The sequence below is a fragment of the Colletotrichum graminicola genome (genome assembly GCF_000149035.1).
Source record: "Colletotrichum graminicola M1.001 genomic scaffold supercont1.40, whole genome shotgun sequence".
NCBI classification, from domain to species: Eukaryota; Fungi; Ascomycota; class Sordariomycetes; order Glomerellales; family Glomerellaceae; genus Colletotrichum; species Colletotrichum graminicola.
In genome coordinates this window covers 36,763-52,380 of record NW_007361044.1, presented here as the reverse complement: position 1 = coordinate 52,380, position 15,618 = coordinate 36,763, and the positions used below count along the sequence as shown (strand labels likewise).

The 15,618-nt window shown below is 57.0% G+C and overlaps 3 protein-coding genes across 3 annotated transcripts; 1 reads left to right on the top strand and 2 right to left on the bottom strand.

Annotated features, from left to right (window-relative positions):
• Positions 1 to 3,728: 3,728 nt before the first annotated feature.
• GLRG_08648 (uncharacterized protein) lies at positions 3,729 to 4,823 on the top strand (the record flags this gene model as incomplete). The annotated part of the gene is made up of 3 exons (XM_008099198.1): positions 3,729 to 4,049; positions 4,103 to 4,340; positions 4,426 to 4,823. 3 exons carry the CDS (start codon positions 3,729 to 3,731, stop codon positions 4,821 to 4,823), a joined length of 957 nt encoding a protein of 318 aa, XP_008097389.1.
• A 4,800-nt stretch (positions 4,824 to 9,623) lies between these two features.
• Positions 9,624 to 12,573, bottom strand: GLRG_08647 (uncharacterized protein; the record flags this gene model as incomplete). Its single annotated transcript, XM_008099197.1, has 3 exons — positions 9,624 to 10,930; positions 10,986 to 11,877; positions 12,364 to 12,573. 3 exons carry the CDS (start codon positions 12,571 to 12,573, stop codon positions 9,624 to 9,626), a joined length of 2,409 nt encoding a protein of 802 aa, XP_008097388.1.
• A 739-nt stretch (positions 12,574 to 13,312) lies between these two features.
• Positions 13,313 to 14,129, bottom strand: GLRG_08646 (uncharacterized protein; the record flags this gene model as incomplete). The annotated part of the gene is made up of 3 exons (XM_008099196.1): positions 13,313 to 13,753; positions 13,843 to 13,863; positions 13,950 to 14,129. 3 exons carry the CDS (start codon positions 14,127 to 14,129, stop codon positions 13,313 to 13,315), a joined length of 642 nt encoding a protein of 213 aa, XP_008097387.1.
• Between the last annotated feature and the right edge of the window lie 1,489 nt (positions 14,130 to 15,618).

Below are 15,618 nucleotides of genomic sequence, written 5' to 3'. Positions count from 1 at the left end.
GAAGGTATTCTTTCTTGAAGCGGCCCATCACCGGTGGTGCACGAAAGGGCATGGAGATACTCTCTCTGATCAGGCGACATCATCGTCGACATGATTAGCCACAGATGGCGGGGAACGGGGCTTGGGAATAGAGTTGGGCTGGGCGGGAAGCCGAAGCTTCGATGCCGAGGCCAGGCTCTTTCGCAACTAGTCCTCCGTGACCCGGGCCCGGGGTGGCGGAGCGTGAGTGATGGCGGTGCTGGAAGGAAGACTAGCCGACGACACTTGGGCTCTGCCGCGTACCGTGTGATGGCCGGATCTTGGAGTTTCCTTTCATCATTTTTTATTTTTATTCACAGATGCTTGGTTCTCCCTTGGTTTCTTTGTTGTTTTTGGGCCACCCCGGCATTAGGATGATCAGCGGGTGGCCTGCTGGCCGGGTTGAAGCATCATGCTGGAAGCGAGCGCAGACGGGTAGGCAGGGCGCATGGATCCACAAGGAGGGGGCCGGGATGTGATGGGACGGACAGAGTTGCGGTCGCAGTGGTGTGGCTGCTGACAGTAGGCGGACAGACGGGCAAAGTTATGCCAGTAAAAAGTAAAATATTATTTATAAAAACAAAATAAGATGAAAAAGGGTCTGGATGAGGGGTGACATTGAATCGACCTGTGGTTGAGGGTGTGAGAGAGCGAGCGAGTCGAGTTTGGATGGGACGGGCTCGGGTTGGCCGCTGCCGCTGCCACTGCCACATTCTCGTCAGCTCTGCGACTCTTGGGACTTCTTGGTAAGGTGGGCCGGGAAGAGAGTCGGCCGTGATTGCGACCAAAGCGAGGTGGAAGCCGGCGGGCGCGCAAGAGGGGGGGGAGAGAGAGAGAGTGTGTGTGTGTGTGTGGAAGGGGAGGCGAAGGACTCAGGGCGGGCCTGTTTCACCGTCCAGGTAGGCTTGTTTGAGGCGACTGCACGCCCAGCATCAAGGTGCTTTGGCAGGTTGGGCCCGGGTTGAGTCGTGGGTGCGCTGCGATGCGATGCCTTGCTAGCCGTGCCGATGCCGGGTTCAGTAACCTTTGGGACTGGCTGACTGGCTGGGTGACGGGGTAAGAGAAGCCGGAATCCGAGGTGGGAAAAAGGAAGATGGGTGTGTGTAGAGGCCCCGACGCAGGACTGAGACGGAGGCAGGCGCCGTTAGTTTTGCTCTTCTGTGACAGGCGGCGCACGTGCTGGGAATTGGTCTGTCACCGTCTAGACGAGGAGGAGGTTGGATGATTTGTGTTCTGGCCTGTAAGCCGTTGGAAATGGAGAATGGATATGTGTACCGTTGAATGCAGTGTCTCGTCTCGTCTCGTCTCGTCTTCGCCTCTTTTCCTCATTCTCTACGTGTACCAAGTAGTCCGAACCTCCTCCTACTGCGGTATCAAGCCAAAGTTTGACACCCTCATCAGGTAAATGTGACCGGACTTTTTTCGATTATGTCAGCAGTACATAGACACTTTGAGGTTATTGTGCATATCCTGCATAAATCTAGCCAATAAGAGTCTCAATATTCAAGGGTCAGAATTCCACACAACTCCACACTACTTACTTGTCAGGGAGTTTTTACCCATCGCACCATACCTACCGGTAGTACACGCTGGGCAGGTTAGGTGGTGTACGACCTAAAAGAGAGACGTATCTTTCTGGCGCCGGCGAGTAAGGTTGAAAGTAGAGTTGTATCCAGTCTGGGTACCTGCAGGAACGGATGTGGCCCAAACGGTGCAGAAGAGTGGGAAATGATTATGAAAAGAGGAAGAAAGGGTGGACGCTCATCCCGTCGCTTCGGCAGCTAGCCCAAACTCGTTTAACGTGTCCTGTCAGGGGGGGAGGTTCGACCACCTTAATTGGCCGTATTAAGGTTTAGCACCGTCCACCCCTTTTCCCAAGATGGCGGTTGGCGGGAAGAGTTTGATTGATCAACTTACCACGGAGAAGAAGTATGGGCATTCTTTGATACCCTCATTTTGGGCATAAGGGTCGCTAAGAGATCCGTCGGGAGGGGATTAGTCTATCGGTCGACGATGTACGGATAGATACGTATACATAGTACGGATACATCTATCTACCAATATCGCGGAATACAGGTAGTAAGCGAAGTGAGGCAGGCACTGGTGCGTACTTACCCAAAGCGGTGGAAGTACCTAAGTACCTCGTGTAGACTGACGTGCAGTTTGCACCCACCCACCCACAACCCCAACGGCTTTTTTTTTTTCTTTTTTTTCTTCCCCTTCTCTTCTCTCCCTTTCATCCCATCCACGACAACCTCTCAACTCCAGCGAGACATGCGCAAACCGGAGCCGAATCCTCTGTTCCAAATGGCATGCCGTCTTCCCGCTTCAATCCTTCCCTCTTCAATGACCGAGAGGCCTCCTTAGCCACCGTAACATGCAAAACCCTTGGGTTCGACGCTGCTCGATGTCCGAGCCAACCACCGTCTTCGGAAGAGCGGCCAGGGGGAGGGGACCACTTAGCGAGATGCCAAAACACGACTCGAGACGAATCTGTCACAGCTCCCGCCCGCCTCCTGGTGCAGCCTCCCCGCCTCTACCACCTCTTGGTGCTTGCTCTCTCTCTCTCTCTCTCTCTCTCTCTCCGGCCTACCTGCTGCCCGAACTGCTGCCACCTCGACGGGCCACTCGCTACCGCTGGCCTAGAGACTTCAACCTTTGTCAGTCCTAGAGAGAGAGGAAACAAGGCCATCCCAAGCATGAGTCTTGCCCTGTGGTACACCAAGCTCCTCATGCATCATCGACCCTACCGTACTACACTGCAGCCGCGTTGCCTTCGTGCTTACCTTAGCCCATCATTCATCCCTTCGCCAAACCCCCTGCCTCATATTCTTCCCAACCCTGACCCCTGCACACCCCTGCCACCGTACATCCACATGTCGTCTTGGCTTTTTCTTTCTTTATTTGCCCCAGCCTTGGGATGGCAATACCACCGTCGGCCTGTGCTTCGCGTGCTTAATCGGACGCTGCGTCCCCGAGCGACGAACCTCCCCCCCTTCTCGACTCCGTCTCCCACTCACCACACCGCAGAACCTTCTTATAGAACAGTCTATCGTCCAGGATCCTAAGGGGGTGCTGCTTGGCTGCGCTTGGCCGGGTCAGGCCGGGGTGCGAAGTGCCCTCCAGACCCTCCTCTACCTAGTCCAAGGACGGGCTGGCGGAAGATTTTCCTCGTCCTGTTTCGTCGAGGTCGACGTTGTGGCCGGGAAGGGGCTGTCCCATGCCATGCCATGCCCTGGACAGGCCTTTGCACACACACACGCACACACACATGCATGTAGGTACTCGCCCAGTTGGAGTCCACCGGCCCAGGACATGGATGGCGAACGGATAATGTAACATGGCTCGCGCTCCGTTGTGCTTGCGAGTCTCGCTTGATTTAAGCTCTCCATATCCCCCCCTTCCCTCAACTCCTAAAAGGTTTCTGTTTCTCCCCCTCATCTCTTCTTCATCCGCCTCGTGTCTTCACTCATTCCTTGTGTGACTTTCGTTCCCTTTTCCGATTCCGTGTTTACTCTACTTTATATCACGAGCAGGCCCTCGCCATTTACGCCATCCAGCTTTACTAAACAGTTTATTCCTCTGTCGACTTTCGATCGCCCAGACTCTAGTAGTCTCGCAACAAAGTAAATCTATTTGAAAATAAAGGGAAAAAGAGAAGGCAATTCAAAAGGTCACCGCCCTAATCGACAACCGAAACAGCCGTCAACATGAAGTTCTCCGCCGTACTGTCCCTCTCCGCCGCCGCCTTGGCCTCGGCCAAGTCCGCCCACAACAACTACCCCGTCCGCCGCGACGGCCACAAGTCGAAGGCTGCCGCCGATCTCCTCGCCAGCCTCCCCATGGGCATTAGCGGTGCCGGTATCACCAACACCCAGGTTACCGAGATCATCATCATCTGGGCGAACCCCGGTGCCGGTGCTCCCACGATCAACATCAACCAGCCCGCCGGCGGCGTCGCCGCTCCTCCGGCTGGTGCCGCCCCCCCTCCCTCCGGCACTGCCCCCCCGGCTGGCGCGACCACTCACCACGTAAGTCGACTTTCCCGGCTGGACTCCGGAAAGCCTGCTGACCCCCACTCCAGGTTACCGTTGGCGGCCCCGCTGGTCTCGTCTACACTCCCGACCAGGTCAAGGCCAACGTCGGTGACATGGTTGTCTTCACCTTCATGAGCCAGAACCACACCGTCACGCAGTCCGCCTTCGCCACGCCCTGCGACCCCCTCGCCGGCGGCATGAACTCTGGTTTCATGCCTAACCCCAACAACACGGTGAACCCGCCTCCCCAGGTCGCCATGCAAGTCATGGTTTCCGACCCTCTGTGTAAGTCGTCCAGCGAGAGAGAGAGAGAGAGAGAGAGAGAGAGAGAATGCGCCCGGTCCGTGCCATCTGACTAACACGAAACCAGGGTTCTACTGCGCCCAGAACGGCCACTGCGGAAAGGGCATGACCTTCTCCATCAACCCCACCGCCGCGAAGACTCAGGCCCTGTTCCAGTCCATGGCCATCGCCCAGAAGGGCAAGGGCGCTGCTAGCCCCATCACCGGAGGCACTCCCCCTGCCGCCCCTCCCGCCGAGTCTGCCCCCGCTGCCGCCCCTCCCGCCGAATCTGCTCCCGCTGCCGCCCCTCCTGCTGCACCCGCCGCTGGTGGCAACATCCAGCAGGGCTCTGGCCAGATCAACGGCGCCGGTGCTTGCGTGTGTGCCGTCACCTGCTCCGCCGGCTCGTTCCCCGTCGGCGCTCAGGGCGTCGGCTCTTTCGGCGGCATGGCTGGTTCTCTCCCCATGAACATGATGGAGGCATAAATGAGGGTACGGGTTTCGTCGAAACAGTATGCTGTGTAAAAAGACCTTCCCGCCTCTTCCCCAACGCCCCCATCTTCCTTTTCGTCGCATCCGGGAAGAACTACTGTTTTTTACCCACTCCGCTGGGAACGATACCACACATCCGGAGTTGTCACGTCACACATCTCGGGGGGGCTCTCACGACCTTTTCTCTTTTTTCTCTCTTTTTTCTTTTTTTCATCATGTAGATTTCTGTTTGGTTGCGGAGGCGATACAGCGGAAACGGGAAAAGGAGCTGGGGAAAATCACAGTCGCAGCCCGCCCTTACCCCCTTCGGCCTGGATGGCCTTGGGGTGGGCTGGATGATAGAAACCTCCTTGTCCCTCTCCTCTCCCGGCTTTACCTCAGCTTGGGGTCGAGTCCCGCTCCCCCTCGTCTCTTGGAGGGGTTGAGAAGGTTTTTAGGGGATAATTACAAGAGTATGAACTGGTTCGTATTTCCTGGATGGAAAACATGACCGATTTTTCGCAACCACCTAATAGGAATAAATGGATGATGAACGATCACATACCCCGGTTCCGTCGCCAATTTCCCGTCTTGCATGTGAATGCGTGTGTGTGTGTGTGTGTAACGTGTGCTGCATGACTTTAGACCTGGCAGCAGAATGGAGCGCCAGAACCGATGTGGCCCAGGGAGGCCAGGAATAGCAAAGAATCGCCCCCCCCCCCTCCCCGTTCCACACACACGCATTTGGATTCCTGTTACACAGGGCATGTTCACGCGAACTCGGTTTGATCGACCGATCGAGGCGTCGTGCCCCTGGTTCAGGCAAGGACAGCGTGGGATCTGAAGGAGAGAAGACGAAAGGGGGGCCCAAGTCATGGAGGTGGGGGTACCCGCGTCGGGTTGTGAGAGTGTGTGTGAGTGCGTGTGAGTGTGTGTCAACGTCTCTGGCGTGGTGTGCTGTGTTCGCGGGGAGGCCCGGCGAGGCAACGGGGGTGGGACGGACCGAGTCATACACAGTCTCCAGGCAGGTGGGCGTTCCTGTCTCGACCGGCTCGGCCGAGGCGGTTCGCCGGACGGTTGTGTCACCCATCAGACGAGAGACGGGGGGGATTCCATCGGTGCCGGGGGGGGGGGGGGGGGGGGGGGCTTGGTCGTCTAGCCTTGGGGTTCCGCCGCGGAGAGGTCCATCGCGTCCGTTGACAGGATGGCGGGGGGGATACGTCACGCGGGCTTCCCGTCTATCTATTCTTAAACGGCCTCGCTCTCCTGGACTAACACGTCGGGACCGGGGGCTTGATGGTGACCGACATGCCAGTTGGGGAGGTCATGTCTGAAGCAAAGGGAAGCAGAGCGAGCGAGCGAACCGGAGCAGAATGAGCCTCTTCTCCCCCCTACCCCTACCGTCTGTGTGAGTGTGTGTGTTTTGGGCATGTTTTCTTCTGGTCAACTGTCAGGCGTATATGTAGTACACAAAGTACGCTGTCCGACCCCGGATTTGTTCCCTCCTGCGCCGCATGCACCTTTCTTGCCGCCGCTTGAACAATAGCAGTGTAACAGATTAAAATAAGATTTAAAAAAAAGGAGAGCGCTCTCGTCTGAATTGTTCGTCTTGTCGTTATTGTTTTTTTGTTTTTTTGTTGTTGTGATTCTCTACCTCTTCTCTCTTCCTCTCACCCCCTTTGCCCCAACGCCGTCCCCGTGGTCCGAGTCTCCGACGCTCCACCAATCGCTTACTCATCACGCTCACGTCCATCCGACCACCGAGGCAAGGTGCGCGGCATCACATGAGCCCGAGTGGCGTTGCGGAACGACGGCGCGAGCGACGAGGGAGACCGCGGTCCGTCAGGAAGACGATAGGGAGACAAGAGATTGTCGAGGGAGAGGATGCCCCCCCCCCCCCCCCCCCCCCCCCCCTCCCCCCTCGTCTATTTCTTTTTGGAGCCTCCTGCCCCTTCCGCTGCCTTTCTGGCCTCAGCTGCGCACGCATCGTCAGCATCTCACGCTCTCATCATCATCATCATCAGTCATCACTCATCAGTCATCACGGTGCCCCGTCACATCAGTTCCCGCCCATTTAAACACCTTCAGACCACCTGGCCGTTGCTCCTTGGATGATTCTACCTTGCGGCATCGGACTGACGCCCCTTGCGAGTCCAGCCACGCGGCACGACGACCGTAGGCGGGCCGGGAGCCGAGGAGGACGGAGGATGGAGGAGAGATATGAAATAAGGGGGAGGACGAAAAAGCAGAAGAGAAAAGAAACAGGGACTCACCAGCAGCCTGCTTCTGGCGCATGATTTCGGCGGCGCTCTCCTTGGCCCGCTGCATCTCGGTGCCGCTCATGCTGTTCCCCTTCTTCTGTACGTCGCGGGCGAGGCGGTCAGCAATTCCTTCTCACTCGCGATGCATGTGCGCGCTCCCCCCCGCGGAGCTCTGTCCCGGGACACACGACGGCCGTCCCCCGTCCCAGCGCCGCCGATCCCCCCCTCTTACCCCACGTCCGGAAAGACACACTCGCGCCCTCCCGGCCTTGTCCCCCCCTGATCCCCACCGCAAGACGCAAGAGTCTCCAGACATCTCATGGGGGGCGGCGGCGGCGGCGGCGGCGGCGCACAAACAGCGTTGCGGACGAGAGAGCGCGGCGATGGTCCAATACATCACCAGAGAACCCTCCTCGTTCCTCCCTTCCCCTCCGCGGAACGCGTCGTAAGTCGGAAAAAGGGGTGCAGAAAACAGGTCTTACCTGAGCCGCGGCCTTCTTCTGGGCCGCCTCGCGGGCCTTGTCGCGTTGGTTGCCACGTGTCATTTTGTCTTTGTTTGTGTCTCTCTTAGTTTTCTTAGTTTTTTGACGTGATCTCTAAGATGTTGCGTTTGCTCCCCCTTCTCGCTATCGAGTTCGAAGCAAACAAAACAGATGAAAAATGACTAGATTCGAGCTCGCGAAACAAGTTGCGAAAGAGCAGAATGAAAAAAATAAAAGTGGGTGGGTTTCGCGCGGTTGTCGCTGTTCGAGGCCTTTTGTGTCTCACAGAAGGGGGGAGAAGAAGAGAGTGGTGGCGGTGGGAGAGAGGGAAACAAGTAAGAAGTAGAATGAAAATAAAAAAGGGTAAAGGAAGGAGGCCTCGACAACTAAAAACTGCGGCCTGGGGTTTTTTTTTTTTTTTTCCTTTCCCTTTCATGGCATGAGCGCGCCTGCGTATCAGACTGCGTGTGACCACCCGCCACCTGTAGCATGTACTGTAGGTACGGAGTACTGTTCTAGAACCTCCTGTCGTCCCGCGGGGGGGCACGGTCTGTGAGCCAATCAAGCCGCGCCGCTGGCACTCGGTCACTTCACATGCCCCACCTCCTTTGTCGGTGTGTGTTTTCCCTGGAGCCGACCGAGTCTATTCAAGAGGCGCCAAATATAGCTACACAGACGCAATCCTCCTCCATCGCGTGCGTGTCGCGTGTCGCGTCACAAGTCACAGGCGCATCGGAAATGGGCAAACGTTTGTTTTTGGTTCAAAGGTCCTTGTCTTGCATCATCTGCCTAAATACATGCGCGGTCGTAGGGTGCTTGCTGTGGGCAACTTGCTGATGAGCATTCGCAAATCAAGCCAAGTCCTCCCCCGTCATCTCCCCTTTCGCCGGCCGAAAGAAGTGAGAAGGAAATAAATTAACGCCCATGATCGTCCCTATGGTTCTCATACACACTCAAGAAAACTTTCTCCCATCTGCAGAAGGCCAATCGAATCTGTTCCAGAAACCCCCACCCCCCCAAAATGCGAGAGCAACATTCGCCCCTCTTGATGAACCTCCCAGTCTTGCCTGTTCTATCGTCCTCCCAGTCAGAAAGCCGTGGGCGGTATTACCAGGCGGCCCATCGCGAAACCAGCAAACGATGCCAAACTACGTGCGAGAAAGAAAAAGGGAAAGAAAAAAAAGTGAAAACAAAAATGCCTCCAATGCTGTCATGTCCCGATGTTGATTGACTCCATTGCAATGCACGTGCATGCAGTCGAGCACATCTCCAGTCGTGACTTGGAGTGGAGAGATCCATCGCAACGCAGAGCAGGGCAATCCAATGGAGCCCGCAGCACACCGCAAAGGCCATAGCTCGTAATGAAAAGAAACCAATCTCTTCCGGAAAATCGTCGCGCGTCTCGTGATCAGCGTCGTAACTGGCATTTCGTCGAATGAATTAAGCCCATGTCATCGTCGTGAGCCCGATCCAACCATGCACCAAGGAAGAAAGCTGGCAGTGTCTCCCTTTCCGTGTGAAGAGCGAGCGTCGAGAATAGAAGAAGAAGAAAAAGCAGAAAGGTACCGAAAGAGACAAATGGAAAGCGGCAAGAAAGGAAAAAGCGTTTCGTCTATGTCGATGTGTCGCATCGAATCAAGTACAAGCCTATTGAAGGCCCCGTCCGATCTGTTGACGGCTGCCGAGAAGCAGAATGCGATTCTTGTGTTGTTTTGCGCTGCAAATGCCGAAAGAGGGCACTCAGTACGCTGCCCGGGTCCATAGTGTACACACAAAGCTGGCCTTGCAACCGGATGCAAAGACCGCCGTGCTCGACGGATGAAGAGGTGGGGTGGGATTGCGAAGTTGTATGGTGGATGATTTTGGGTGTTTGCACAGACAATCAAAAGGAAAAGAATCATCAAGTCGTTGCTGCGTGTTGTCGCCGTGCTGTGTCGAAAAGAAAACCGTTGCGGAAAGCATCATTTCGCCGCCGCCCATCGTGTCCGTTGTCGAGTGCCTGCGTCCCGCTTCGTACCAATAGGAAGTGGGATCCTGGATGCCAAACAACGTCGACAACGCGTCCAATACAATTACAGCCATTGGGTCTCACCGCCGGCGCCCGTGTCGGCGGCTGCGCCGCCGTTGGTGCGCTGCTGGGCGTTGAAGCCGAACTGCGGCATCCGCTGGCCCTGGGGGCCGGGGGGAGGGACCGTGACGTTGTTGGCCGCGGGGTAGCTGGCCTGGTTACCGCGGGAGGCCATGGCGCCGTTGAGGCCGTTGCCGAAAGCACCGCCGGGGGAGATGACGGAGGTATTGTTGGACATGGCGCGGTTGTGACCGGAGCGCAGGGGGATCTGGCCCTGGCTGGGGTCCGCGGGAGTGACCTGGCCGCTGGAAGTGGCGCTACCACGACCCTCGAACGCCTGGATCTTGGCCTGGATGCGTCGGCCGTAGGGGGTCGAGCGGATGGACGGCAAGATGGGGCGGATGGCGTCGACCAGGCGGAACTTGCCGTGGGGGGTCGCGTACTCGAGGGCGGTCTGTATGACGTAGTTGGCGTACGAGTCGCGGAGGAGTCTCTCGATCTCGCCGGGGGTCAGGAGCTCCTCGACAATCATGTCGCGGGAGGGCTCCTGGGAGCAGCGCAAGCACTTCTCAATGACGTTGGAGCTGAACTTGTGGCGGGAAAGCTGGCCGATGCGGTTCTGGAACATGCGGACAATGGGTTCCGTGAAGGAAGGCTCGTTGAGGTCGATGATGTACTGCACAACGTAGTTGCCGAAGGGGTCCTGGACAAGGATCGGGGCGTGCTCGGTGATCTTGGCAATCAGCCAGGTCTTCTGGTCGCCCGAGGCGTGGTCGATGCAGCGCTGGAGGACGCAGCAGCCGTGGCGGTGGGTGCCAACGTCGACGCAGTGGGTGCCGACGGCGTCGAAGATGAACTGCGCGTCCTGGGCGCTGAGCTTGTTGAGACACTTCTGGATGACGTGGTTGCCGTTGAGGTCCTGGATGAGCTCGACGACCTGGAAGCGAAGGGCGTTGATGATCATCTCGATCTGAGTAGGGGTGGTGACGAACTCAATCATCTTCTGGAGCGCGCGGGTGCCGTGCTGGTTGAGGGCGATGCGAACCATGTCGGCGGCAGCGTTCTGGATGAGGACAGTGCGCTCATCGTCGTTGCAGAACTCCAAAAGCTTCTGGCACAAGTAGTTGCCAAAGGGGTCCGTCATGAGCTCGATGACGTGCTGGTTGGTCTCGAGCCAGATCATGTGGACCTGCTCCGGGTTGCGCTCCTCGAGCTTCTTTTGCAGATAGCGACAGCCGTGCTGGTCCTTGCAGAGATCATAGATTTGGCCACCGACGTTCTCAAGGGCAAGGCCGTTGTAGCGGGACATGGCTGAGGGAAATGTTAGCGGTGCGATGCAGGGACGAGGAACGAGAACTCAACGTACCTTCATTGTCCATCTGGCGGCGGTGCTGGATGACCCGGGCCTGGCTGTCACGAGGCTGAGGCGGCGGCTGCTGCTGCTGCTGCTGCTGCGGGGGGGTGTAGAGCGAGCCATAGCCGGCGTAGTTCTGAGGGGGGTACATGGTGTTGCCGTTGTTGAGGTTCATGTTCTGCATGCTCATGGCCAGGAGAGGAAGACCGTAGGGACCAGAGGTGGGCGGGCCGTTGCTGTTGGGCGAGACGTAGCCGCTGGGGTAGAAGGCGCCGTATCCATTGCTGGGGCCGGCAGTAGCAGTCCCATTGGGGGCCTGGTTTCCCTGGGACGTGTGGGGGAAGACCTGGCCAGACGCCCCTGGGCCGAAGGGAGCGGCGTTGGCCTGGAGAGCGGACTGGATAGAGGGGTAAGGTCCGGCCTGCTCGCGTTGGCCGCCCATGCTGTTGTCGTTGGACAGCTCACGGCTGTGACGGCCTGCAACAGCGCCGGCGGGAATGCGACCAATGCTAGCATTGTGGTTGTGGAAATGCTGCTGGGCATGGTTGTTGGTGACCAAGCCGCCGTTGGCGTTCTTGACAGTGGGTACGTCATTGGCAGAGAAGGAGCTCTGCAGCTTGGGAGGAGTGGCCATCATGTGGTTCCCGGTGGGGGAGACGATGGGGTTCTGGTTGCTGTCGGAGGGAGCGTCGGGGTAGAACTTCAAGTCGAGCGAGTGGCGGACAGAAGATCGGTTGCCGATGTCTCCGGGAGAAGCAGCTCCGTTGAGGGCAGACGTGTTGATGGCAGACAAGCTCTGTTGGGTGCGGTGACGGTTAATATTGCCCCAACCGTTGGAAGAGGGCGCGCCAGGAGCGGGCGAGGGGGAGAGGGCAAGGTCAAGGGCAGCGGAAGATGCAGAGAGCTATACGACGCAAACAAATTGTCAACACTGGTACAGAGGCTGACAATTGGATGGGCGTGGATTTGACGTCGACAAGTTGAAAACTCCTGCAAAACTGACCCTGGCCATCCCAATTGGGAAAGTGCGAGGAACGGTGTAAACGAACAAACAAAACAGGGTGATTGTCTCTTTTGTGTCGTAAGGGAAAATTGGGAAACGGGAACAGAAACGGAAAGAAGCATGGACGCGAAGGATGTTTTCTGGGGAAGGCGGTGGGGTTGAATCGGGAGGTGAGGTTGAAGGCAGGTGCAGTTGCTTCGGCTTGTGGCTGGCGGCTTGCACCTTCCCGTCTCCAAAAGTTGGTTTAGGACATCCAACCTCAGCCTGCCAGCGAGGAAGCTCACATGAGCCCTTAATGGCACTGGCTTGCTCATGTTTTGGAGGGGAAATATAAAAAAAGGGCAGACAGTGTTTGGGTGGGAAGGGGGTCTGCAAAGAGTGACTTACCATCTGATCGTCTCGGCGAACCAAAGTTGGAAAGTTATCGTCGCCGTTGTTCTGGCCGTACTTGTTGTCGCCTGAAGTGTCCTCCTCTCCAAAGAGGAAGCGGGCAGTGCCAGTCTGGTCAAGGTCGGCACCATAGAGACCAGTGCGGGAACGTGTGACTGGCATCGAGTAGCGATTGTAGCTGTTGTTAGGGGAACCAGAGTCAGCCATTGCTTCGATTGTGTACTTGATTTCCTGTAGTAAGTATGCTTCACTTGTGGACAAATTGTTGGTCTGTTTCTGTTTCTGGAAGAAAGAAATGAGAGAAAGGCCTTTATGAAGAAAGCCTTAAATAGAGGGGGATAGTGAAGGAATTGCTGCGAAGCTTGAGACCGAAGAGTGAAAGATTGCGAAAGGCAGGCACGCCCAGATTGAAGATTGGGAACTTGCAACGGCGAGATTGAATAGAACAGAAGGTGCGTTGTTGCAAGTTCAGAACAAGCGTGTGAAGTGAATAGTCAGAGTAAAAGTCAAAGGCCAATTCACAATGCTGTAAGATGGTGCCAAGGAGGCTTGGTTGATGACTGTGGCTTGAGCGGTCTGATGTGGTGTGTGATTGTGTATCAGAGAGATCAAGAGGTCCACAGACTCAAGGCTCAAAGTTGGCCTATTATCGGTGGGTGGGTGAGGCGATCCAGAAGGAGGCAATTGAAGGAAGGAGTCCGTCCATCAATTCCATAACGGAACCGCGCGCCTTCTTGAAGTGCCTTCAACACTTCAACACACCGCAGTATCTCCCAAGGCAAGAAGAACGCATCAGAACGAGCAGGATTGCCTGTGGGATTCGAGTTTACGGTCCCTCGACCCCCGAGGGATCGCGTTTACCACATTTCACCGGACCGATACTCACCAACGACTTGTCCACAAGATGCACAGCATACAATACGAAAGGGGGGCAGGGTCACGGCACTCACGCGTTGGAGGACCGATGGCTAGTCGGGTCCTGGCGAACAGCCTCCTCCTTCTCGTCCTCGTCACTGTTTCTGCGGGATCCCGGCACGGATCGGGACGGCATGTGGTCGTCAAATGTGAAGCGGGACTGCATCAGGGTCGACTGGGGCGAGGTGAGCTGCGACCCCGAACGACCGGGGCGGTTGAAGAGGCCGGGAGGCGACGTCAAGCTCGAAGTCGAGTACCGGTTGGGGCGCGAGAACATGGTGGGGAAGCCCGACGACTCGTGGTATTCGGGGGGTGTCGTGGGCTCCGACTGGTGGCCGTGGCGGAGGTCGTCCTGCATCTTGGCGAGCTCCATCTCCTCGCGACGTTGCGCCTGCTCCAGCTTCTGCATCTCCATCTCGAAACGGCGCCTCTGCTCGCGGAGCCTCTCGTATTCGATCTTCTTCTTCTCGATCTGCGCCGCTTGTTAGCTTCGGGTGGCGGGCCATTCTCCTGCGAGCAGCCGTCTGTCGCAAGAACAAGGGTCGACGAGCCCACACGTACCAACTGAACTTTGTGCATAGTCTGGAAAATAAAAAGGTCAGCCGCATTCAAGCAAAGACGCGCAGAGGAACAGCGGCCCAACGAACGGAGGGGGGAGGGCGACATACGTTGTTGTAATCCTGACCACCGAGGTCAGGGCCGCGCTGGCTGGTAATGGAAGACAATGTTGGTACACGCCCCGAGTCGGTGGTGAAGCGACGAGGCAGGGAACCTCGGCCGTCGTGGGCGGCCTGGACAGGCTGAGGGAGGCGATTGCCGTTCCGTGGGGGCGAGACAAGCGTGTTCATCGTGGAATCGTTACGGGTGGGCGGTTGAGATCGAAAACGTAGCTCGTCCATACTTTGGCGTACAACAACAACTCGTACACGGCGCAAGGAGCCAAGTGGCGGCGGGGTTTCTACGATACTGTTGGCATCAAGGAAGGCGGGCGGTCAGCGACAGGAACACGGAAGGAGGTCAGTGTGGTCAGAACAGAAGCAGCGGCAGCACCCGAGGCTCTGCTGCGGTTGGTAGGCTAAAAAGGGGGGAGACGGCCGTGACGACAACAAGAAACACGGAGCAGAGAGCGAGAGTTTGGCGGGTCTGGTAAACAAGGAAAGCCGGAGGCGGGGTGTTTGATCTGGCAAAGTCGGGCGGTGCTGGTCCCTACACCCTCCCCCAGCTGGACCCCCAACTGGGAGAAGGGGGGGGTAACGTAACGCGAGGTAGCGTCCCTCATGGCCCGTCGTCTCCAAATGCGGGTGGCGGCCGGTGAAGCACTGAAGAGTCAAGGGGAGATAGAGAGAGAGAGAGAGAGAGAGAGAGAGAGAGAGAGAGAGAGAGAGCGCAACGATGGCGGCCGGGGCGGGACCACGCGTGGCAGCAGCGGATGGAGCTGGACCGCGTAGCGTGAGACCCGAATGTCTCGCCTTGTAACTCTCTCTCCTCCTGGTTCTCCTCGGTGTCCCTTGGAAAAGCGCAAGCCGAAACCGTCTCGTCGTTGTTGCTTTCCCCAGCTTCCGCCGCAAGCGCCCCCCAACCTCTTGTCCCCCCCTTTTGTTATGGTGTATGATGTGTGATGTTTCCGGCAGTCCAGCTCCGTAGTATTGTGGTTGATGTCGGTAAACCGTTGGGCGCGCATCGAAGGTTGGCGGGATGGTTGGCTTTCCCGAGTCGGCGGCGCAGCGCGCAGGAATAGGGTACCGGTTTTGTTTGTTCTCTCTCTCTCTCGCTCCCTTCTCGGCGGGGTTGTTTCTTGTCGGCACGGCGCAGTTGCTCTCTCTTGTCTCTCTCTCTCTCTCTGGGGAGAGCTCTACAACACAAGTCGATGCGAATGCGCGAGACATTCAACCCCCACACACACCCATAGCACCGGGGCCATAAAAGGAAACACCAGAAAAAGAGAAGAAGGGAGAAAGAAGAAAAAAAAGACCAGAACTGTACACTTACCTACGGCGGGGTTTCCTCTCTCTCTATATCCTCGGTTTCGTGTTTCTTCCCCAGGTCCAGTACAGAGTAGTACAATCGAAAAAGAAGAACAAAAGTCTCTCACACACAGACACACACACGCACACAGACACACGTCGCGCCCTGGAGAGCCAGGGAGCGGCAGGCTGAGTGAGAGAGAGAGAGAAGGGCGGTTTGTTTGGAATACACTGACACAAGGATGGTGTACAGGAAGAGAAAACATAAGAAGGGGGAGGGGAGGCAAAAGGGAAAACCGATCAACGTAAGGGAAAAGGCAAAAGGGTAGCGATTTTTAGGGTGGTGCGTGTGTGTGGTGGGAAGAGCAAAGCA